Source organism: Xenopus tropicalis, chromosome 5 (genome assembly GCF_000004195.4).
Source record: "Xenopus tropicalis strain Nigerian chromosome 5, UCB_Xtro_10.0, whole genome shotgun sequence".
In the NCBI taxonomy this organism is placed as follows: domain Eukaryota; kingdom Metazoa; phylum Chordata; class Amphibia; order Anura; family Pipidae; genus Xenopus; species Xenopus tropicalis.
In genome coordinates, this window is record NC_030681.2 from 120,948,813 (window position 1) to 120,975,708 (window position 26,896).

Sequence of the window (26,896 nt, forward strand, 5' to 3'; positions counted from 1 at the left end):
TTTGTATATAAATATATATGTATTGCAGACAGGGTTACAGGGTTTCTAAGGCCAATGGCACAGGGGGGCTGTATTAACTGCCACTGTCACCTGGTGGAAACCAGCAGCAATAAAAATGTCCCGACTACCTGGCACAGCTGGTATTGACATGCAGGCCTCCACACAAAAATGCTACAGGAGATTTTCAATTAATGACATTACAAGGGAACACAGTCTTGACTGCCACTGTTTTTAACTGTATGGCAGGGGTGGACAAAACGCCTCAGGTGTCCATAGCCCAAAACAGCTATTCCCAAGTGGGTCAGTCACCCCTGGGAGGTCACCTTGAAGTGTGGAATTTGAGCTGAATATGTCTTGGAAACTATGTCATTATGGCTGAAAGACTGACATAATGGTAATTCCAATATTTGAGTCCATTTTATGAGCCAGCAGGAGCCCTGGCCAAAGGGGTTCTGTTGAAAGTCAGGACTTTAATGGGAGCTTAAAAACCACTGACCTAAAGATTCAAACAGCAGAAAGATAAGACATCAATACTTGAACCTTGGGCCAGATTTTAGCATTCAGATTTTTTGGGCTATACTCCTACCATTGTATGAATTATTGTACACAACCAGTATGCAGAAGCTCTATGCAATTTAATACACTGCCACCGAACATTTATGCAATATATGTATTGAATTTTTTTTCCCTGAATTCATGCATAGAACAACATATTGCGGAATCTAAGATGACTCATTTTTTCCAGATCTTTCTTTTCAACTTTTAATTCCTTCAACAACAGCTATACAAACAGGGTCAGTTTTCTCACTACGAGACAAATGATCGATGAGCACATGGAATTGTAGAGAAAATTAACTCCACCCTGCCAAATATACCTAGGTTTACATTAATCCAACCATTTCTATCATTCTGTCAGGCTTCTATACAAAATCCATCTGTTTAATTGAGGTTTTTTCATTGTGGGAAGGGGGGGAGAGAAGAACCAAACTATAAACTGTACTTTTCTTAGTAAAATTACTATATGTTCAAAATTAATAATGTCTTTTTTTTTTTTTGTTTCTACATGTTGAAAATTGCACCTGTTTTGCACTTTGCATACTGCATTTGTCTTCGTAAATGAACCCTTAGGGAAAAATTTGCAATCATAAACATTCTTATGAATTAAAATCATTAGTGGACATATGTTAACGGGAACCTATAGGGCCATAAATGATCATAATTATAAAGGAAACCCCATGTGAATTTGGGTTTGGGGTGGAAAAAGTTTGTCTTCATTACAAAAGCCAGTTCAGGAAAACTTGCAGAAATGGCCAAGCTTTTTCCACCCAGCGTGAGTTAGCAATTCCACATGAGGTTTCCTTTATGACTGATCAGGCCCGAAGGCTCGAGCAATCTTAAATCAGACCCATAGGGGCTGATTTACTAAGACACGAATTCAAATCCGAATTGGAAAAATTCGTAAATTGTCACGACTTTTTCGTAACCATTAAGATTTGCGCAAATAGTCGTGACTTTTTCGTAACTTTACGATTTGTAAACTTTTTCGTATTGAGTGCTCTTAAGCGGTGGGCGAAACTTTCAGACTTAGCATGATTTTGGAAGCCTCCCATAGGACTCAATGGCACCCTGCAGCTCCAACCTGGCCCAAGGAAAGTCTCCCATAGGGCTCAATGGCACTCTGCAGCTCCAACCTGGCCCAAGGAAAGTCTCCCATAGGACTCAATGGCACTCTGCAGCTCCAACCTGGCCCAAGGAAAGTCTCCCATAGGGCTCAATGGCACTCTGCAGCTCCAACCTGGCCCAAGGAAAGTCTCCCATAGGACTCAATGGCACTCTGCAGCTCCAACCTGGCCCAAGGAAAGTCTCCCATAGGGCTCAATGGCACTCTGCAGCTCCAACCTGGCCCAAGGAAAGTCTCCCATAGGACTCAATGGCACTCTGCAGCTCCAACCCGGCCCAAGGAAAGTCTCCCATAGGGCTCAATAGCACTCTGCAGCTCCAACCTGGCCCAAGGAAAGTCTCCCATAGGGCTCAATGGCACTCTGCAGCTCCAACCCGGCCCAAGGAAAGTCTCCCATAGGGCTCAATGGCACTCTGCAGCTCCAACCTGGCCCAAGAAAAGTCACCATACTGAAGCTTGAATGAATCCGAAACTTTCGTACTCGGCGCGAAAGCTGCGAAAAAGTCGCGACAATTCGCGCAAGTCGTAACGCTACGGAAAAAGTCGGACGCATTCAGCCCGTTCATGCATAAGTAAATGTGCCCCATAGTGTCATGAAATAATATTTGCCAATATATTATAAACCTATTAAAAACAAAGAAAAAGTTGCTTTCTATACACGTAAATGAAAATATCCTCCCAGGTCCTTCTTGCTGATTGCCCAGGCTTTGTAAGAGACCCATCACTAGCCAATCAGCAGCTAGGGGAACCTGTCAGGGAACTGCATAATAAGCTATCCCTGTGTAAAGGCAGAACTGTGATTGGTTACCAACATCCTTCCATTCTTCTAGGGAAGAGTATAACAACACGCTAAATACTAATTTGTAACAATAAAATTGTATTTTGCGGGGGGGGGGGGGGGCGGTAAAAAAAACCCCTTTCAATTCAAATTTAAAAAAAGGCACCTTATATAATTTCAGCATAGCAAAGGCAAAGGGCCGGTGTGTTTTGATGGAATCATTAACAATCCCTCCTCTACCAAGTACCAGGTCTAAATTTCTTAGCAAGGCAATGATGTGCTTGCATGTTTTTTTTATTTTGCAATTAATAATATAATCATGGCATACAAACCATATATAAATACCCCACTTTTCACGCAGATAATTTGGCATAAACCGTGTAGTGTTATTTTCTTTAAATGCCTTAAGAAAAGAACAATTTTCCACCAAAAATATCACATATGTGCTTGTAGCTGAGCAATCAAGTAACTGAGCAACCATAGGCAACTTTAATCACCATGGTCTCCTAATGGATAACCTTTCCCTGTCTGACAACCACATTTTGGCACATGAAGTTGCACATGAAGTTGCACATGAAGGAATGCTGACAGAGCGTACCACCGGGCAGCAGCTTCCCATTCACCAATACAAGAAGAACTGGCTGCGGTTCATTACTGCATGGACAAAATGCTCTGCAATGCATGTAAAAGTGCACATGATGCATAATTTGAATTATCACTTCCCCCTGCTACACATTATGTACAATATTACTGGAATTGTATTACTGTCACCTTATATCATAAACATTTTCTTTGGATACTGTTTACAGAACATTTTAGAATAAAGAATGTGACTTTCAGTTGCAGAGTTTATGATCTACTGAAGTTTTTGTAGCACTGGGATAACATTAACTCTAGATTACAAACCCCTATTATTTCCTCATGTTTAATTACAAGATTAATATTCTGTAATTGGATCAGTTCACTGAAAATGACCTTTAAATAACGTCTAACTTTTTACCTCAAAACTAGCAGTTATTCTGCAACGTGGCTGTACAGTCATAATTAGGGGTCTTGTAATGAAAGCCACGTACACAGTCAGAACTTCTAGAAAAAGAGGCTGTCCAGAAAAATTTTAGTGCTCTGAAGTTCTTTTCTATTTACAAAGAACTAACACATGACAGATCAGTGCATAGTAATATATAGCACACACAGGCATGATCACCTGGGCATGTGTAGCAGCTTTGTTGGCCCTCAAACAGGCCGGCCCCATCGATATCTGGCTGAAAATAACATTAGTGTATCTGGTGGATGGGGGGTACCCCAAAACTGCTCTGCTACTATGATTTTGCAATAATCCAAACCCTGGCAGGGGCCTAACTCCCAACAACTCCCTGTAGGCAATTAGTGTATTAGACTCTGTATCGTCAGGTGGGCCCTCGCCTGGTATGGAGGAAGGGTTTCCACAGTGATTGGTACACACAACATTCACTCTCTCAATAACTTTTGGGTGCTGGTGGTTCTTAAAAGCAGTGGAACAGTTAAACTTCATATTATCTCAAATGCCAATCTCTATAGCTTGAGAGGTGTGTGCTCAATTGATGCTAAAGAATGTATCACAAGTGGCAGCAGGTCTTTACACATATAATACTCACAAAGTGTCCTTTATATCTGCTCAAATCCTGGGGTAGTACAGCTCACTAACTTTTCCTGAACCTAACTATAACAAAATCTGAGGCCTACCCCCACATTGGAGCACCCCTAACCTCATCCAGTGGGGGAACCAATAGAGGCAGAACAAGCTTGAGCTTGCTATTTTAAAATCTCTGGGGAAACCCAACACCTTCCTTGCTAAGGGAACAATGTCCCTTCCAAATTTATCAGGACCCTACTGGCTAACTCAGTCCCAGGGGATACAAAGTTAAAGGTTTAAAAAAATGTACCCTCCTACACTAGTATTTCAACTGCTCTGCCCATTGGGGAAGTTACTGTAGCAGTCTTATGTCAAACTGACATTACTAAATTCAGTTCTATATTTCCTATTTGTCAAAAGGAAGGGGGGGTGTTGGGTAATTTATAGAGATCTATAGCATTTTTGGCTCCGGTTTTAGATGAGGAATTCCAGACCACAGAATGTATTTTCCCACATGCTTGTTTTGTTATTTGCTGCTTTTACCCACTAACTCTAAGTAAAAAATAAATAAATGCATTGTGCCAAAGGGACACTACTATATTTCAGCTGTTAGCATGCATTAAAAACTCTGTAGTAAGTAGTAAGTATTGTACCGTGTTAGCCATAGAACAAAACCAGAAAATATAGGGTAGGTGGTACCTTTATTGGCTAACTAAGTAGACTAAAAATGCAAGCCTTTGGAACTACTGCTTCAGGCATGGTATACACAGTTTCTGGCGCTGCAAAGAATCTGTTTGTTCTCTCTGTGGCCTCCTGGGTTTCCTCTGGATACTCCAGTTCCCTCCCACACCCCAAAAACATACAGGCAGGTTAACTGACCATACCGTGTATAAATGTGGTAGGGACCTTAGATTGCAAGCTCCACTGGGACAAGAACTGATGTGAATGATGTTCAATCTCTGTAAAGTGCTGCAGAAATGTCTGAGCATTCTCTCCATACACCTGTTACATAAATTACAGAAAATAAATAGTTTCTTACCTATCAGTAAAGAGAATAACAAGATCATCTTGGTCCTCAAGGCTTTCCAATGCCTCTTTTAACAACCGGACCTTCTGTCCACCACCTATTGTATTTGCTACATCTCCACCTTTCCATTCTATACCTTTTCCTAGAACCTACAGATTAAAAAAAACATAAAAAGCAAAATATAGAAATAAGAATAGCACACTAAAAAAATTACATTTTAATGGCATATTATTTCAGTTACAATATATTATTTATACTAAAAATATTTGTATTTTCTGACATACAGAGCCATCAGACAAGCATTCAACAGAATGTGCGAGTCAGTAGGCACAAGGCTGCACAAGACCAGTAGTAGTACTAGTAGTACATCCTGATTTAACATGACTATTGTATAAATGTGTGTTCCAACAGCACAACTTGATTACTAATTTAAATTACCAGATTATATGAAAAAGGTGTATGCATGTGCTGATCACATCTGTTGAAAAGTCAAATGTATTGTAATTTGGACTAAATGGCACAAAATGTTTGTACATCAGTGCTAACTAAGCACCATACAAGTGGAAATGGTTCACAAAGTACCAGGGCAATGAAGTGTTCTTTATTATAAACTATAAACTGTTGCAATCAGCAAGCACAAGTCCCCAATAAAACATATTTTGAGTGGTTTCAATCAGTGTTGCTGGCTAAATGCAGTTGATGAATAGGGTAGCATGAAGGCTTATATTCCAGGGTGAATACTTTTACTATCCTGAATATTTCTGTAACAAAATTTGAGGGTTACATGTTTGATCAAGTTATAACATTTTTTTTCTGGAGCTAGCAAGTATTAACAACCATGTTAGGTGCCAACATCACTGTGCAGATCTGTTGTCGTTTATTGGGGAGAAAAACTGTATTTTTGAATTTTTTTGTTGCTGCTCAAGGGGAGGAGGGCCTTTACAGGCGCACAAATAGATGTCCCAGGGTGGAGTTTAGCTTTCCTCTCAGGTGGAACTGGGGTAGACAATACACCCTGCCTTCTTGCACCTGTTTCCTATTCACATGAATGGGGAACCGCACTGCCTGTGGCAGAAAATAGCAATGATGACCCTTGAGTATGGAGGCAGTAAATTCTTCCCTGTGCCATTAGACTTAAAAAAAACATTGGTAAAAACTGAGAAAAATTAAACGTGAGGTTCATTTTTGTGTTGGGACAGATTTTCAGACCTTCTTACACCAAGAAAAGCAGAACATGGCAACCAAATAACAAAACAACACATATGGAATTTATGTTGAGTAATCAGGATAATGGAATCACCGAGTCATAACTAGAACATTCTGAGCAATATCCTAACAATTACGAATGAAATCCCTTAATATACATTCCATATGTTCTGGCATATGCTAAACGTGTGAATGATATTACATGGGAATTTGTACCTTCACAGTATAGCTGAAGTGCCTTGCAGACTGCATGAAGCGATGGAAGCCATCTGTTTCTCGTGTGGCTACTGTTAAAACCAGAAGTTTATCTATAAAAGAAAAAGCAAAACAAGAATTAGCCTTTAAAAATGAATACTGAAATAATAATAATAATAATAATAATAATAATAATAATAATAATAATAAATACTGAAGTAAAAAAAACACACCATATCACATTGCAAGTAAGCTTGTGACCAGCAGGAGATGCACCAAACAAGCCACACCCTAAGGTAAATTGCTTTATTCTGGTGCAACCAACTTTGGCCAACTTTTGAGCAAACAAGTCACACAGTGCAACTGTGCATCAAAATTCGTTATGAAGTTTACACTGCACTATATATTGACAACAATCAATTTATAGATGCCCAAAGGAGAGAAAGGAGGTGATAAGAAAAGTGATACGGGATAGGCGAGTACAGAATTGAGAAAGACGAGGTTATAAGAGCAAAACCATAAATTTAAGACCTTGGAGAACACTAAAAAAGCCTAATAAAATAGAAGAAAGTCCAATCAGTGATTTATCCCAGTGTATTAACTTATTTTTTATTGCAACTTTCACCCTATCAGTCCACCTTGCAGGACCATCACATAAACTTTGAGGGAAAGCCCAAAACAAATATCCTGGTGTAGCGTGGATCTCTTAGTGCTGTGCATACTCAACACACTGGGGCACTTTACTAATCCACGAATCCGAATCCTGAATGGGAAAAAATCAGATTGGAAACGAAAAGTTTGCGACTTTTTCACACCGTCGCGCTTTTTCGTATTTTGCGTGATTTTTTCGTCGCCACTGTGGGAATATTGCCTACTCAAAATACATACAGTATCTAGAGCCTTTGGAATAAAAGGAAAGGAATTCAGAATAGTGAAGTATGTATTTTAATAGAGAATAAAACCCCATCTGGGTATGCTCACAAGTGTGGTCCGCCACACTTCCTCAGGAGGATAAAACAAGCCTTAATTGCACTTGTAGACTGTAGTTTAAAATATTCTATTATAATTAAAGAAGAAGGAAAGGTAAAAACTAAGTAAGCTTTATCAGAAAGGTCTATGTAAATACTGTATCAAAAGAAACAGGATTACTTGTCTCCTTTCTAAAGGTGGCCACACACGTGGCGATCTGACGATGTTTCGTGCAACCATCGGTCGCATGAAACATCGTCAGATTCGCCACACACAGTCAGGGCTGAAAGAGGCAGATAAGGAGGTAGAAACAATAGGATTTCTACCTCCTTCTGCCGATTCAGCCCCGACGGCAGATTTTGGTCAGGTGCCTTCTATGGCGCCCGATCAAAATCTTTTCCTGCGATATCGGTCGACTCGCCGACATGCCATACACGCACCGAATATCGTACGAAACAAGGTTTCGTACGATAGTATCGGTGCGTGTATGGCCAGCTTTAGGGTATCTGACTTCCTCTCATCCTTCATTCCTGGAGCAACCCCTTGGATGTTCTTTCCAGTGACTTTAAAGAAGGTGCTTATTTTTGAATTCCTGACTTGGAGGCAAGTTTTGGTTGCATTAAAACCAAGTGTACTGCCAAATAGAGTTGGCTGCCAGTCCACACTGACCTACCAAATAGCTAACCAAAGCCTTTATTTGACACTTGTGTTGCTCCCCAACTCTTTTTACATTTGAATGTGGCTCACAGGTAAAAAAGGTTGGGGACCCCTGACCTAAACCATTAAACATAATACCATATCATAATTTGCCTCTTAAACTCTAGCAGATCTTCTGTGCATCATATTTTCAACATGTAACTCCCTCAGTCCCAGGCCCAAATTCTTGCTCTACCCTTAATAAAAGGTAGGCAAGTTATGCTCTCTGAGCATTGCATAATATTAGGGGGGTCCTCAAAATGGGTTAGGGGGGTCCTCAAAAGGGGTTAGGGCATAACCCAATATTGGGCTGAGCTCCATTATACATTTATTAAAAAATATTTCCAGTTTTAAAGTTTTTCTTAAATGTAACTGTTAAAAATTGTTGTAAGCAATAGTTTTGACTCCTAAAACAATGTAGCAGAAGGCAGCCAATTAACAGGCCTGAAGGAGAACTGACTTCTAAATTGTTTCAGGATTCATAACCATAGAAAACAAAGAATTTAAATTACATTTACAAATAACTTTGTACCTTGTATATGGGAAAGTTGATTTTTTGTTGCATCTCTTTAAATACTCAGTCACCATATGTCTGGTCAGTTCCTGGAATACATTATTTCCTAATTCTGACACCGAATGAATTTTTGAATCCACAGGATAAAATATAGAATAAATCATGGCAACAACTGTTAAACGTAAGTTCACATGTGTTCTGTGTCACTGTCCAGCTGTTGCTGCAGATTCCCCAAGATTTACTGACTTGGGACCTTGCTCCCAGGAAAAATTAATTTGTTTAAGTTTAAGTGAAGGAAATGTTACACCATCTAGCAGCATTACGTGCCTTCACAGCAAGCAATGAGTTTGTAATTTAAAGAATATTTAGCTCGTACCACATTTTGAGCCACTCATCCCCTTGTTGGGGTTGCTGGTTGGGTGGTCTTTCAGAGTCACCCTCTAACTACATGGCCGGTTGTGTGTCATTGTGTGGCAGAGAGATTACAAGGTAACAATACCTTTATGGGCAGCTTACAATACTCTACTGTAATTAGGGGCCCTGATAGTCATGTTTTATGTGAATTACCCCTCTTAGAGAGGAGCATTGGACATCCAGTAGTGACTAAACTGCCCAACTGAATGAGAATTGCAGTTCAACCACAGCTTGGGCAAGTGGTGTATAATCCACCATCCCTTCAATATCATAATAGATGATGGCTAGCTGCCAGCTATACCGTGCCAGTTGATGCTACCTTTTAACTGCTAAATTGTTCTTTGCTCGTGGAGGAGCACTGAGCTACCTTTCAACACAGTTATTGGTTAAACAATCGCTTCTGTTGCACTATTTCAGCTGAGCTCTTTGGACGAGCTCCACATGATGATTTTCTGTGAGCTTACATGCGATGTGGGGGGCCTACGGCACACTCTGATCTTTTGGCCATGACAGTTTTCTGAGTCCTATGGTTTTGTTTTTCAGATATAATATGGCGTGGTTTCAACCATGCTTTTCACAAATAACCTCAACTCATCAATAGTATTGAAAGCTTTATTAACACTGTTTTGGATCTTTGCACACTTTCACTATTATTTTACATTAACATTCTATCACTGGTTGCTGGTGGACTTTGCACTTTTCCTCATGTCTGGTCACTATAATGCAAGTTCTCTTTGGTTCTTGAAATGTTGCAATTTTGTAAATAAAACATTTTTCTTTTGGAGAAGTTTATATATATATTAAATATTTTATGACTGGCACACCTTGTAAAATTGTGACAAGATGATTGCGAACAGGTATAAAAAAAAATTGATTTTTTTACACAATGTGTTCGCAATAAACTTGTGATAATTTTACAAGGTGTGCCAGTCGTGAAATATTTACTGTTAATAATTAAACTTGGCTTTTGCAAAATTCTACATACATATTCTCTACAAATAGTTTAAAGGTGACAATTCAACACATTTGCTATCTGGATCAACATCAGGATCTAGATCTATATAAGCAAATTCCCTCATCATTTCCATAAATTCATCCTAGTCCACCTTCAGAGCGTTTTCAGAATATATATATTTTCATTTTCTTCCACTGCCTTAAGTACAAAATATGGTACTTCTGCAAACTTGAATCTCTTAAAGATTCTTTTCCACTAAAATATGGGGTGGGGGTCTGGAGTCACACAGTGTTTTTGTACATGTAAAATGGAATTAGTGAGCAGAGAGAAACTGAATGGGGCATGATGACACTACCAGCCATGCATTTACAGTTGCCAGTGATTCATCTTTGGTCCAGTGAGTTTGGGGGGGGAAGGGTGGGGGTGTCCCACCACAGCATAACCTGTTGTAACCATATGTTTACTAATATACACTCTCATTTGGGTTCTAAAACAGGTTTCTTAAAGACTTTTGCCAACATACTGTGAGGTCCTTGAAGACCCTGTAATTACATTTCCGTTGCTGCTGCTTGGAAAGAATACGATTTATGCATCAAAATGCACTTTAAACGAGCAAGTTCATTCAGCTTCCATTGGATATTCTCTATGAATCCATTTCCAATAGCTGATCCTTCCATTAAACAAGCTGCCAAGAAAAAGGCTGTGACTGTAATATAAGGTCTCTATGACTAAGTCATAAAGCAACTGTTTCCACATTCAGACCTATTTGAAGTTAGCCTCATAATGGAAAATGGATCCTAAATTAAGGTTTTTATAATCGCTTGACAATTTTGATTTATTACTATGGGTTCATGTACATCAATGGGGTTTAATCTGATTTCTTTATTTGATTTAATCCATCTGTGGATATAATATGATCATATGAAACTTTTATTTCTTATCCCATAGCAAAAGTCATGCTGGGATTACTAGTTGGAGGTATTTACAGTATTGTTGCCCAAGTAAAAGTGCCAGAAACAAAAGAAAACCAATTTAACACTGGAGCCAAAAATGTTCTTTTAGGTGAGTATATCTTTTTTTATGAACAGTGGAAAATATGACACAGGTTATATGTTTCTTCTTGCGCCCCAGTGCTTATGTCTTGACAATTACATGCATCTGTTCAATAGCAGCAGTATATAGGTTTTTATGGCAGCTCCAGTGAGATTTGTTCCGCTTAATTGACCTTTATAGGTAGTACATACACGTTATATTATTTACACTGCAGCTGGTAGTTGAGTCATTACATCAAATGAAAACAGGTGGAGAAAAGTAGCAGAGGAAAGTAGTAGAAAATGAGCCTATAATTTAGTTTTAAATATCACTGCAATTATAATGTTACCGATGCAAGGCAATAATCATTTCATCTTAGGCAAAACTGTGCTTAGACTTCCTGCTTCCCCGCACTGGGGTCTTAAAGGTAATGGGCATCCCAACTGCTTTTTCCTTAAAAAGGAAGATGTAATTCTGTAACTTTCCCTGATATATGTTTTAAACAATTTCCGAGTAATCGCTAAATAAAAATACCACTAACAATGGTTTTTGTCTGTTCTTTACTACTGCCTTCTCAGTTTGCCTGACTACGGAAAAATGTATCAGAAATCTACTCTCCTCCAGCCAAGACTCCAATTCCCACAAAGCCTTGCACACTCCTGGTTATAAAATAACTTACTAGAATGCCCATTTACTTCTATAGAAGGTGGGGGATTTTTCCACTTTAACAAACCTCAAATATTAAAGTTTTAAAAACTCAAAGATCAGGGTTTTTTTTAAACGATTTCACTGAAACGTGGAAAAACTTAAACTCGAATTGTACTAAATTTGTTCCGTTGGGCCAGATTTATTGATTTTCATGACTGCATTAAAAAAAATGGAACTCTCTCCAACTGAAATGTTATTTTAATGCAGTTGTGGAAAGAAACAAAGCATGATCCCAAAAATGAATAATCCTACCCATAAAAAGTATAATGGACAAACTGCCCAACCAAATTTGTGCATAACTACCTTAAAAAAGAAGAAAAGGTCCAATAATTGGGGGTGTCAAAAGGTTAGACATCCAACTGGGCTAGTGTACAGGTATGGGACCTATTATCCAGAATGCTCGGGATCTTTCCGTAATTTGGATCTCCATAGCTTAAGTCTTCTAAAAAATCATTTAAATTTTGAATAAACCCAATAGGCTTATTTTGCCTCCAATAAGGATTATAATGGAGTCTATGGGAGACGGGCTTTCCGTAATTCGGAACTTTATGGATAATGGGTTTCCGGATAATGGATCCCATGCCTGTACTATTAAAACAATCCAAGGATAGTGAGTAAAAGTCTGCCCACCACACACTCAGTTCACTTGTGTAAGTAGGATTATTTTTAAAAAAAAAAGTATTTTCATAACCCTTTGCTAAACGTGCCTCATAGTGTTGGTTTAACACTTACTGAAAGATTGTCTTTTTATTTGTAAATCCAAATCCAGGTTTTTTCATAAACTGACAGAAAAACAAAGCCAAGAGTACAAACCCTGCTAAGTTGCCAATGTAATACAAACATAACATTTCAATTCTAACCTCACTTCTAACCCTGCCATCCTTTCACTAGACAGGAAAGTGAAAAGAGTGCACAGGACCTACTGCAGTGTTTACAGCCTCTGTAAATCACTCAATGGGATAGTCTAGTAACACTGTAATTTACTTAAAGCAGCTGCTCAAACGACCCGATACATAAACAGGAAAGAGCAGGAACCTATCAATGGGGAAAGAATCTCTTTAAATCTACAGAAAAGTCACTTTTAAATGCAGAGTTTATTTTGAGTGTCTTATAAAACACTTATAGCACGGGTTGAATTTTTATAATCTCTTATGGTTTCTACTCATTCAAACCCTTGACTTAATTACAATCATAAAAATCAACTTAAAAAATGAAGAAACAAAAAGATCCTTGGCTCTACATTAAGTTGTATCTATAACAATTTATTGTTTATTGGTGAGGCAGAGATTTCAAACCCAGACAATTTGTGTTGAAATCAGTTTTCCTTATTAACAAAACTATGTTTCATATTTATTAGGTCTATCCTCCTGCAGATCTCCCACATGGTAAATTATATGTTATTTGCAGATATTATATATTTACAGGAGATTTATATTGTATATGCTGTGTAAGGGCAAAGACACACGGAGCTACTTAGTAGCAACTACTTGTCCTAGCAACTAAACACCAGAAAATACCCTGCCATAGACAATACTGAGAATTGACTCTCGAGACAATTATCAGTAAATGATCAGCATTGTCTATTTTAGTAGCCACGACAAGTAGCTGCTACTAGTAGCACAGTGTGTCTTCATCCTAAATGTACATACTACTGACTAACTTGTGTTTATTTTTTGTAACAATAATGAGGCAAAGTAGCTCTGAAATAATGATGCCCACACCTTTCTCTCTGGAAGCAGTGATGACTGCTATTTTGGAAGGTAATAATCTTTTCCCAACCAAATATGTGGAACCAAGTCTCCAAGAAATAGTACTAGTGTTTCATTCAGGTTTTGATATTGCCTGAATCAGGTCACCAATAGCTTTAACCATGTCAAGACAAGGTCTATCTCTCTAGCTATTATTGTACAGACAGTAAGCTTGTTTAAGCTTCTCTAAGCTAAGAGTGTAATAACCATAATAACATGGCTATTAGTTTAGTCTGCTCTGGAGGTGATCTTGGCAATCACCTCCAGAATTTTATCATCTGGTTGCCGGGATCTATATTTCCCAAGCAACTAAGCAGTGGAATAAGAGACTGAAGAGTAGGAGACACCTGAATAAAAAGATAAGCAATAAAAATGTAACAAAAACAATAAAATTGCAGCCTCACAGCTCCCAAACTTTTTCTTATTTAAGAAAGATCTCTTGGGGAAGTATACCTCAGCTAACAAGGTTTTATTTTCCCCAAAACCCTTTGTGAGTTCCTCAACTTGCATGAGGTTCCCTTTATGACTGCTCAAGCCAGAAGGCTGGCCCTTTACTTATAGCTGAACAACCCCTTCAGATAAGCATCTATCACTTTTAGTAGCAGTGTATCTCAACTCAAAAATAGAGAAAAAAAATGATTGTAAATTGATTAAATGCTCCTGTTTTTAATTAAGAACTAGATATAATTGTTACGGTTTGATATATTCATTTTACTATCTGGGTTTTACAACTTTGTATATTCATATTTAGTTCCTTTATAAGGAGGCAAGTTGTCTGATTGTTTATATTGGCAGCTGCAGGTAGTATATGTACTGACTATTCTAGTAAAAGATTACAATGCCAATTAGCAGGGAGTTGGCTGTCAAAGCCAAATTTGCAATCAGACAACAGGGAAACATCTGGCATTTGTACAGATAAACTATTTTAATCTGCTAAAGGGAGGAGATTAGAGAGTAGAATTTATGTGTTTACCGCTTAATTCTTTAAGTGTAAACTAAAACTGTATTGAATTAGTATGCTTCCAAATCCAGTAGTTCTCTAAATATTTACATGACACAAGCTTGTAGCTGAGCCACACTGTTCTACTTTTCAGCACATGCACTGCCATGAGCAGCCAATTGCTTACTGATAATGACATACATTTGGACATTTTTTCTAGTAATAACCCTGAAAAAATTATAATGGAAAGCATAACACAAAGAAATGTTCCTAAAACACAATCCATTCATGCCATTATAAGTGAGGCAGGTAATTGTCATGCTTTGTCTGAAGTCTAGAGATCAGTCATGAAGTTTCTGCTTTACTGAAACATAATAAGAGATACAAATTCTATCGTATTGCTATAAACTGCCCCTAAATGGCAAGATATGGGAGCAGCATTGACTAAAACACATTCCAAGAATTGCATTATAGGGTAGATAATTTCAGTGAATGTAACTACAGCTGCAGCCAGCAAGTTTTCATTTTTTTTCTCACTATGTCCAGACACCATTTTTGAGTCTTATATTCTACCTCTAGATGGTGGAAGCGACACAACGCAGCAGCATGGTAAAGGAACTTGGCTGCATCGGTATGTTAATAAAAAGCAAGCAATAAAACAAATGAGTTATTGTCTAATTTTAACATAATCCGTTTGCTACTGAGAACCGCATACAACTATTCTGGAAAGCTTACCCTGCCAAGTGCAGCATGCTCCTCTATATACTCACACCTTGGCACAAAGAAAAAAATAAATAAACCTTGTCCAGGTGGCATACCCAAAGCGGCAGAAATACAAAACAGCAACAAATAGATCCATTTGGTACAATTTAGTTCAATTTACTTCACTTAAATGCCTTTATCACAAAAGATATCTTGGTACAAGTAAACTAGCCTTACTTTTCTTGCATGCTCAGACTCACTGACCCATGCCAGCCTATTAGGTATTTGCCTTCATTGTAACTGCAATAGGCTGATGAAAGCTACAGTAACTAAGAAGCAAGACAAGCAAAGCTCACTCAAAACAATTTCTAAAACATTCCTCAAAAGCTTAGATGAGAGTTATGGCCCCTGGGGTTTATCTAGCCCTGACTGCAGGGAGGAGGTCTTAATATGGCCACTTACAATGCTTACTTACTATTACATGAGTTGGGTTGAAAAAAGTTTAACATCTCCAAAGATACCCCAATGCACATATATAATAATGACCTATCTATACAATATATATAATAATAAAAGCAAATTCCTGCAGATCACAAAAGTATTGAATGCTAAAAGAGCAAGGTAACACATAGCAGGTAACTACTGTGGTATTTGGAGACTTTTATTTTAAAGGAGAAGGAAAGGCTAAGTCACTTGGGGGTGCTAAAATGTTAAGCACCCACAAGTGACTTTAATTGCTTACCTAGTACCCCGGCTGGTGCCCCTGTTAGGAGAAAACAGCACCAGCCCGGGGTACCTGGAGTGATGCGCTTCCTCCTTCCGCCTGCGTTTCGCTAAGACTTACACATAGGCGCATGCGCAGTAGAGTGAAAAGCCGACTTCTCTGTTAAAGTTCGGCTTTTCACTCTACTGCACATGCGCGCACTCGCAAAGCAGGAAGAAGGAAGCGCTGCAGGTACCCCGGGCTGGTGCTCTTCTCTCCATACAGGGGCACCAGCCCGGGGTAGAAGGTAAGCGATTCAAGTCACTCACTTGGCATCTGTACAGAGTGTACAGATGCCAGTGAGTGCTGGAATTAACTCCTACCATAAGGAAGTGTCACTTCAAGGGTGCCTTTGCATTCTGCACAAACACACTTTACCCAATTATGCCATGATCACGGCCGAACCTCAGATTATAACTCACACCCACACTAATGGAACTTGCAGGTAATAATGAAAATATGATGAATTAACTTTGTGTAAGAAAGCCCTTTGTGTGAAAACCACAATAATTTTCACCAGATTCAATCTGACATTTTATGAAAGGGGTTGTTCACCTTTCAGTTAAATTTTAGTTTGAGAATAATATTCTGAGACAATTTGAAATTGGTCTTTGTTATTTATTATTTGTTTTTTTAATTATTTTACTTTTGGTTCTGCAACTTTCCAGTCTGGAATTGCAGCAGTTATCTGGTTGCTAGGGTTCAAATTACCTTAGCAACCAGGGAGTGGACTCAATGAGAGACTGATATATCTACAGGAGAGGAACTGAATAGAAAAACAAGTCATAAAAAAATAACAATAAAATTGTAGCCCTACGGAGCAATAGATTTTTGGCTGCCGGGGATCAGCAACCCTCAACTGAAAGTTGGAAAGAGATGGAAGAAGAAGACAAATAGCTTAAAAACTTGGCTAATAAATAATAAGACCTATTAAAAAGCTGCTTAGAATAGGCCATTCTACTACATACTAAACGTAATCTTTACAGTAAACCACCCCTTTAAGAAAGAAATTTTAAACTTCAGATTTACATATCTACACAGAAAATAAATATTAAAAATAAAGAACAAATTATTACAATAAATATACAGAAAAATGCGAAAAAGCTGAATTCAAAAGTATTAGAAATACGTACAGTGTTTCTTTTTTTTCAAAGCACAGAGAAGATTAAAGTGTAGTGTTGCCTTAACAGGAGTAAGAGAGGTCACCAGATGGGTTAGCCTTGTATCAACACCAGATAATGTTACATATGAGGTATCTTGGGTAAGGTGGGGGCAGAAAAACCCACCTTCTGAAGAAATCACTTTGACATTCACTGTTTTGCTTGACAAAGATAATCTGTTAAAGTGAACCTATCATCCAAAGCACTAGAAGCAAAAGTAGATAATGGGGAAAAGAAAATTCAGTGCATTTTCACTGTTTGAAATAGAAAAACAATCTATCAGCTCTACAGTTTGCCTATATAAGGGTGACAGCACACCAGGGTACTTTCTAAAACACACTAAGGGGCTGATTTACTAACCCACGAATCCGACCCGAATTGGAAAAGTTCCGACTTGAAAACGAACATTTTGCGACTTTTTCGTATGTTTTGCGATTTTTTTCGGCGTCTTTACGAATTTTTCGTTACCAATACGATTTTTGCGTAAAAACACGAGTTTTTGGTAGCCTTTACGAAAGTTGCGTAAAATCTTGCGATTTTTCCGTAGCGTTAAAACTTACGCGAAAAGTTGCGCCTTTTTCGTAGCGTTAAAACTTAAAAGGTGCGAAGTTTCGCGTAAGTTTTAACGCTACGAAAAAAGCACAACTTTTTGCGCAAGTTTTAACGCTACGAAAAATTGCAAGATTTTACGCAACTTTCGTAATGGCTACGAAAAACTCGCGTTTTTACGCAAAACATACGAAAAAATCGCAAAATACCGATCTTTACGAAAAAAACGCAATCGGACTCATTTCGACCCGTTCGTGGGTTAGTAAATCAGCCCCTTAGTCACACAAACTTTCCTTGGAAGGAATTTCTGTGCTAATATGCAATTAATATGTTTTACTGCAGCAATTTCAATTGCTCTCAGTGTAAAGGTATTTTCGAGTGCTATGTCACTCACGGGAGAGGAGATTTCATGCAGGCAATAAAGCATCCTATGTGCTTTCACCCTAAAAAGGGAATAACAGTCCCAAATATAGACCTGCTAGTTTTCATTCTGTGATAGGAAAGCATTTAAAGGGGGTATAAATGTATAATTTACTGAAATACAAGCCAGCATGGTTTTATGTGTAACAGACAAATGTAGAATTGTCTTAAAGATGAAGGAAAGGCTAAATCACTGCCTGGGGTAAATGTAGGCAAGTGATCTTTTTCCTTTCTGCTTCTTTTGCAGCAATCTCAGGGGCCACGCATGCGCAGTTGCGTGAAAAAGCAGGCTTTTTTTTGTTAAAGTTCAGCTTTTCACTCTACTGCACATGCGCGAAGACCAAAGGAGGAGGGGTTTCAGGAAAGTGATTAAAAATAAGAAGAAAAATACAATATACAAGAGTATTGTAGAAATGACAATAAACAATAAAAATACATTGCAAGTTTTCGGCGCTCTAAGACCCCTTCGTCAGGCAAAATACAAATGAAAGCTGGAATGGCATAACATTTATACTGTTAGATCACAGAGAAGTGTTCATAAGCAATAAATTAGGAAGTTAATAAAAGTAATTGTTTATTAGGATGGGTTGTAAATAGCCCAGGGGTCTGAATTCACTCAGGTCAGATAGCGTGACATGAAACCTGACCCCAAATTAAGGCCCTGTGTTAATGTGTTGAATACCTCTTTGCATTTGAATTCATAGGTCTTCCTTTCTTGTTCAGTTTCAAACTTTGTATTTTTCCTGATGAAGGGGCCTTGGAGTGCCGAAAGCTTGCAATAGCCAATATAGGTATCATTTATACAATACACTTGTATTTATGTGTTTATTATTACTTTTGAAACTGGCTAACAGGGTACTACAGTTTTTGTTTTGTAGTTAAGTGATTACAATCACTGGGGTGGTGCCTAGTTGTATTTATACAACTCCATGTAGAGAGTATCAAGGTCAGAATCAAACTCAGGACCCCAGCACTATAAGGTAGTAATGCAAACCACTGAGAAACTTTGATGCTTATAAATAAAGAGCTAAACTGGAAAAAAGTGGGACAAATAATGTATGAAGAAAGACTATCAAAGTTGAGGTTTTTTTTCAGGAGGGCAACCACTATTTAGCATACGTTAAATAACTCTACAACTATATTGGAAGGCATTATAGATAAGTAGCATGGATCTTTTTTCACAAAGAAACGAACACTGGAGACAGGAGGAAAGGCATTTTCATCGTTACACAATTTGTTCTTCAACACAATGTCTTAAGGCAGTGGAATGATGGGTGATGGCAGATTCCCTTAATGACTTTAAGAAAGGATGGGATGTCTTCATGTACAATTAGTTCATGTATGCACAAGTGTATTTATATAAAGTGAGACTTTCCAATCACATAAGTTTACTGAATGTATTTAGTTCATATTTAAAACCTGGTAATACAAAAACTACACCATGTTTTCCATATGGATTGGTTGGAAACAATGACCAAAACAATAACAATACAGTTTTTAAACACTTGGTCAATATAAATAGCCACTCTTCCATCATGGTATGATTTGGAAACCGTAAAGGGCAATTTACTTCTTACAGAGGCAAACCAATACATCCAAAATATATCAAGAAACCTGGCAACCCAAATGACCTTCCCCCAGGAGCCACCACTCCAATAGATTATTGTCACTATCTGCTGTTAAAAGGAGGAAAGGCATTTTCACCTGAAGCTACACAATTTGTTCTTCACCACAGTGTCTTAAGGCAGTGGAAAGATGGGTGATGGCAGATCCCCTTAATGACTTTAAGAAAGGATGAGATGTCTTCTTGTACAATTAGTTCATGTATGCACATGTGTATTTATATAAAGTGAGACTTTCCAATCACATAAGTTTAATGAATGTATTTAATTCATATGTAAAACCTGGTAATACAAAAACTACACCATGTTTTCCATATGGATTGGTTGGAAACAATGACCAAAACAATAACAATACACAATAAAGTTTTTAAACACTTGGTCAACATAATTAGCCACTCTTCCATCATGGTATGATTTGGAAACCGTAAAGGGCAATTTACTTCTTACAGAGGCAAACCAATACATCCAAAATATATTTCAAGAAACCTGGCAACCCAAATGTCCTTCCTCCAGGAGCCACCACTCCAATAGATTATTGTCACTATCTGCTGTTAAAAGGAGTTACCAAGTATGGCCGATTGGATCAGAATGAGCTTGTTGTTCTATGATGTTATGGTTTTCATTTTTGACTTTTTCTCTTATTTAAAAAAAAATCATACATAAATAAACATTTGGTCACTCTCACGGTATAATCATACATACAGTCAAGCAATATCGTATATATTGGCCAAACTGCAGACGAAAGCTATTATGCTTTTGGACCTATCATGACTATGGCACAGAGGGCCTTTTGGCCTGCTCCATGGAGGATCAAACTGCCTATAATTACCTGTCATCAAGCAGGCATGCTTAAAAATGACAACGCAAGCAAGCAACCTTGCACACTTCAGTTGCCCTGTTGCTCCAGCTCATACTCCTGACTATGGCCATGTAACATTTATCAGCCTACTTATACATTTCCAGCTCTGGCATATGCAAAAAGCATTTCTTTAGCCATATATCTCTGATCTACAAGGGTAGGGGTTTCTCAGCTAACAAAGAAAATACTGTATTGGTGGCAGTGTGAAATGGCCAAGTCGGCTCAGTATGCGCTTCCTGCAATCTACAGTACTTTCTTTTTTTTATCCACTGGAAAGTTATGCAGAACAAACATCTACGCCATGCAAAGGACACTGACCTAGTGTATGTGGTAATACAAACCACTACTGACTTCCAGCTGGAGAAAAAAAAGTAAAAAGTTTCAGTGGCCTTCTAACTGCAAAGGGCTCATTTAAAAATATGCACCCCACCCTCAATACCAACCACAACAATTAGTCATAAAAAAAGAGTACAAACACTGCGTGTTGTAATTTCATATTTATCAATTAATAGATCATTACCAACCAATGATGAGCTGGTTAAAAAAAAATACCCCATCTGAAACCAAACCCACCAGCCTACAACCCACATGCAGGCTGACCCAAGATGTGCAGGCATTTATTTCCCTAGCCTTGCCAGGAAAGTAAAATTGTATGGCCAGGTAGGTTGTATGATGTATGTATGTATATCTTTATTTATAAAGCGCTACTTATGTACGCAGCGCTCTACAGTAGAATACATTAATACAAACGGGATTATTAAGATAATAATAGATAAATACAAAGTACAACAATAAATACAGATAGATACAAGATAAATACAGTTGCAATAAGTTAAGAGTCAAAGACACAAGAGGATGGAGGTCCCTGCCCCGTAGAGCTTACAATCTATATAGAGCTTACAATCTATGTAGAGCTTACAATCTATATAGGTTGATGGCTTAGAGCAGGGATCCCCAACCTTTCTTATCGCGAGCCACAGTCAAATGTAAAAAGACTTGGAGAGCAACACAAGCACCATAAAAGTTCATGGAGGTGCCAAATAAGGGCTAAGATTGGCTATTAGGCAGCCTCTATGCACACTATCAGCTTACAGGGGCTTTATTTGGTAGTAAATTTTATTTTTATTTAACCAAAACTTGCCCCCAAGTCAGGAATTCAAAAATAACTACCTGGTTTGGGGGCACTGAGAGCAACATCCAAGGGGTTGGTGAGCAACATGTTGCCCCTGAGCCACTGGTTGGGGATCACTGGCTTAGAGGGATAAGTCACCCACTCTGACCAAAATGAGCAAGACTTATTTGCAACTTGATACTGTCTTCAGGTCAAACCCTCATGAGTGTTAGCATAATCATGTCAGAAAAGCCTGCACAAAGGGTGAAGACACACAGAGCTACTAGTAGCAGCTACTTGTCATGGCTACTAAAGTAGACAATGCTGATCATTTACTGATTATTGTCTCTACATGTGTTTTAGCAGAGGCAATTCTCATTATTATATTTTCTGGTGTTTAGTAGTCGTGAAAAAGTAGCTGCTACTAGTAGCTCCGTGTGTCTTCAGCCCAAAAGTTAACAACAGAGAGCATGCATAGTCATCAAAGTAAAATATGAATACATAAAAAATAAAATTTCCTCAGCTAGGGACACAAACCCTGCACTCTTGGATGGCCTTTCCCTGCCTAATGACTGTGGTGTGTTAACAGAGCAGTTTGACTAGCCAAGTAGCTCAGTAGGAGGGTTTATTAGGCTTTATGTCCTAATAAAATTTATACTTTTTAATTTTATTTCACTGCTGCTGTGACTTTTTTCATTTTTGATTATTCTCACTCCATCTGCTATTCAAATAGCTCAATAGGAGGGCCCAAAATATGCACTAAAACATCCAGTTCTACATAAATATGACCAGATTGCATAAACATACCAACATACGAGTAAATATGGCACACACCAAAAGCAAGGTGTTTCAGTCTGTGATATCACAGAACACTTTGATGGCTACGCTCCTTATCTATATAGTGGGATATAGTCCCTTTAAACACTGGATTGAGATCCACCTGTATTCATATGTTGGTGTCTAAATGACTCTAATGGCAGAAGGGTACACAGGTTGAGCACTATGACCTGACATTAATTGTACGGTTTGAGTTTTTTTGAGGCATATTTCAGATTGTATGAAACACTGTCCTCCGGCAACTATGTTAAAACTTGTAACAATATTAAAAGTTTGCATTTACGTTAGTGCCCTGTTTCTTGCATCCCCAGGCATTGTCAGACTGCAACTTATAACATTTACCAAAATATAATCAAGGACTAAAGAATTTTGGGGACATAATACAGGTAAGGGATCTATTATAAAGAAACCCATTATCCAGAAAGTTCAGAATTATGGTAAGGCTATCTCCCATAGACTACATTTTAATCAAATAATTCATATTTTGAAAAATGATTTCCTTTATCTCTTTGTCCAAAGATATAATTAATCCTTGTTGGGAGGCAAAACAGTCCTATTGGGTTTAATTAATGTTTAAGTTATTTTTTAGTAGACTTAAGGCATAAAGATCTAAATTACAGAAAGATTCCTTATCCAGAAAGTCCCAGGTCCAGAGCATTCTGAATTATACGCCCCATACCTGTACACATGATCAGAGTGTTAGAAAGTGAACAGGTTTAACAAAACACCATTCTAGTAAGCTTTTTGTGTGTGTTTGTTTATACCACAAATATTTACTGTAACCCTATGTACATTGTCATAATGAAGAAGCAGATTGGGTATCCCTGCCGCTATCTGAAGCAGATCAATTGGTTAGTTCAGCTGTAGGGTTACATACAAGTGGCTCATACCCTGAGGTACTGCAAGGAGTCTTTAAGAGGAGTATAGTGATATCTTTAAAGGGATATCTGAATTGAGTTAGAATTCTTGCAGTGCAGAGGAATGTGCAAAGTAAATAAAGTCTGGCATGTGGAGTACTGCGCAGACATCGGATGGGATTCTCAATGAATCACTGTCTGAACACCTTAGGAATACACAGAGCACAAACCCTGGATTATTCCTGTAAAACATGATCAGTTCCCTTTAGCAAATCTGCCCAGTGGCTCCTCCGCATCTGTAACCCCCACAGTATGTCCCCCAGCTCTTGTCCAACTGCAACGCTCAGGCTTTCCTTATGAGAAGGCTGCTGGAGCTGAAGTTGAAAAATAGATGGAGGGCTATAAACTGTAATAGCCGGACAGGCTGAGTGGCATTCATGAAACAAACTTAGCTGCTTAACGCAAGGCTAAACTGCCCCACTGGTCCCATGATCTCGTACATGAATGAAAGTAGTTATTACTGAGCCAATGTTCTTATACATGTTGAAAGAACAGACATGTTATGTAGAAAGCCAAACATATAGAAACCTCCCCCCACATTAAGTTCTATTCGCTCCGCTGCCCCTAAATGGGCAGGAGATGGACTGGTCCCCCCGGCTCTGCCCGCTCCCTCACTCAGGCGAGAGAATCCCTTACTGAACATGATCATCTGATCCCAGCTGCTTCCTGCAGCCTGCACTTGGCTCTCAGTCCCGCTGCTCCCTGGGAACTGCTGCCTCCCAAAGCGGCCAATTAATAGTTAATCTGCCAGTGACACGCTCCTTACCTGGGGAAATCGCTGCGACATCGGCTGTAGGTTCCTCGGCTGTCACACGATGAGAGAAGAGGATTAGAAGAAAGGAACAGAGCAATAAAAGTGGTGACGGCACACAGCCCAGAGGCATGTTCCCCGCTATCCCAGAGTCAAAGGAGCAGCAGCTGAAAGTGAATGAGAACTGAGCGCTTAGGAACCGAGCTGCAGCCCTGAGGTAGGGAGATCAAGCTCCTCCCACTGTGTATCGGACAGCTCTGTGACATGGGGGGGGGGGGGCTGGTAACCTATGGCCGCTCACTCCTGCCCCAAGTCTCCCATGTATCATGTGTACCATACAGTAACATCAACGTGTCAATGAAAAACTACTTACTAAACATCTATCCCATTTTCCTCATCCTCTTGTGCATCAGATAGATAAAGAATATTTAGTTTTATGTACATTCAACATGCTACTAGCTGTATTTTATGGAGGAGGTAAATGGAAAAATGTGTGGCATTATATTATATTGTTCTGAACTTTGGGTAACCACCTAAAGTCAAGGGGACAAATCTAGGCAGCATCAGGCAGGAAAAAAGTGGAGTAAAATGTTTTTTTACACAGTTTTTAAGCAGACAGTACTTTTCTTACACCAGAATTCTATATACATTGGCATAAAACTGTTACACAGTATGTTATTGTGAAATAAATGGTAAAACTATGGCTGTAACCCCTTCCCCTTCCCTCCCCCTTCTCTTTTCTGTACCCCTATCCCTACTTATACATAAATTAAAAAGAATTTCTGTTAAAAAAAAAAATAATAATTTTACATCTTGTACTGTGCAAGTGGCAATGTTTGGCAAATTTTCTGTCAGCATTCAATAAAGCGAGTTGCTTTCCGAAGAGAGCCATGTCTTACCAACAGTTATTTATATGGATAGAAGCTTCTACACTGTCAGGATAAAAATATAATTTATACTTGGAAATTAGGTAGTGCCCTGGGTGCTCAAATTAATAAAAAAACAATTGCAACGTTAGCAATAATCTGCCCACTGGGAGACTTAAGGTGGCCATACATGTAGTAATAACGATCGTTTCCACCCCCATTGAAATTCAGGGCTGAATCGTCAAATATGGAGTTAGAAACAACAGAAATTCTACCTCGTCTTGCTCATTCAGCCTTAAATGTAGATTTTGCTTGGGCGCCTTCAATGGCGCCCGATCAAAATCTTTTAACCTGTGCGATCAACGTGACATGCAATATCCGTTGTCTCGTCGAGCCACCATACACACTCTAAATATTGTACGAAATAAGGTTCCGTACGATAATATGGGTGCATGTATGGCCGGCTTAAATCTCTGGGGGGGACCAACAGAGAAGATGTAGCCTATTTTTCATTATAAAATCAAAATAAGTTTGAAAGTGTCTTTAAGAGACATGAGGTAAAACAGCTGGCCTGACAAAAATGCACAATAAACAACTTGTAATCTGTGCTGTTTAAACAGTGTGGGGCCCCAAGCTGGACAGATGATAGGGTACCATTAAGTTTATAAATTAGAAGAGTCCAATCTATGGCCCTTCAGCTATTAGTGTATGAATGCTGGGAGCTCTATGTCAGCTATAGCTGAATGCCCATAGTTTGAATTTTCCTACTCTGTATACAAAAGTGGGCCCAGCAACAGCTGTATTGGTTCCTTAACACCTACAACCCCATCAGTTCTCTTTGTTTAAACTACTGCTTTCCTTTTGCCTGTATCAAGCACCCTAAAATCAACTTTGAATGTAATGAAAAAGTTTTGAAATATGTGCTGTTTATCCCTGCAAACCATTTGCTTGCAACTACCTGTACACTTCATTTAGTCTATTGTAATTATAATTTGTGTATAAGGAGTGCTCAGCCTTCAAAGCAATATTTAAATATCATTGGTATATACAAAGGAAGCTACAGCTGCTTGATAAATACAGGGTGCTAAGCTAGATAGGCAGGAGATAGAAAGGCACTACTGGCACCTCTGAGTGTGAAAATGTGCCTTGTCACTCATTGTTGTGCAACTCTCACCTCTCTGAGAAATGTTTTGTGTAGGGATTTGCAGCTGCAGAAAGTGCAAATATCTGCTTACAAGGTGTTAGTGCCGACAGTGAAGTGACGCTTCTGGCTGCCCCAGGGTTCAGGTTTAACCCAGGCTATACTTACCAGTTGCAAGGGTGAGACAACCCCCCATGCAGGCAACAATGAACTATATAAATAGTGTGGGGCCATAATACTTAGCCTCTGGTTGTCAGAAAGATGCAATTCAGTAGCAAATTCTCAAAATATGTCTGCAGAATAGATCATCTTCATGTTATGGGGACTGGTATGAATCCCTGTAACTCCCAGTTTTGTCTTCTGTACTACTGGCAGAAGGCTTTAGGTGGAAAGTAAATGACAGATATTTATAGTGTTGACTCCTTGCCTTTTTATACACACAATCCCACAAGTCCCTCCCCAGAGGTTATTTTTTGCCCTGGTGCAGACATGTCTGTGCTTCCAGCACTTTATATGAGTTTTCCACATACTTTGTTTCTCCAACATCTACATGTGCACTGAGAAAGACATCTCTGGTTTCTTCCCATAGTCCCTGAAATGTAGTGAGTCACCTGCATTATAATGACATTATGTAACTTACTGTATTTCCTTTGTCCCAGTCTGTTATCGATGCCCCTTTAATGTAAATCCATTGAAGACAACATGTTCCATGGCTGTTGGAAG

The 26,896-nt window shown here is 38.7% G+C and overlaps 1 protein-coding gene across 2 annotated transcripts in view; it reads right to left on the reverse strand.

The window, feature by feature from the left end:
* plod2 (procollagen-lysine, 2-oxoglutarate 5-dioxygenase 2) overlaps positions 1-24,401 on the reverse strand; it is a 67,468-nt gene extending 43,067 nt beyond the window's left edge. For both annotated transcript variants that reach the window (XM_002938407.5, XM_004914355.4), the window contains exons 1-3: positions 24,182-24,401; positions 6,521-6,612; positions 5,111-5,247 (exon numbers count right to left, since the gene is read on the reverse strand). In XM_002938407.5, coding sequence (XP_002938453.2) covers positions 5,111-5,247; positions 6,521-6,612; positions 24,182-24,299 — 347 coding nt within the window. In that variant the 5' untranslated portion in view covers positions 24,300-24,401. The remainder of the gene's footprint in view (positions 1-5,110; positions 5,248-6,520; positions 6,613-24,181) is intronic.
* Between the last annotated feature and the right edge of the window lie 2,495 nt (positions 24,402-26,896).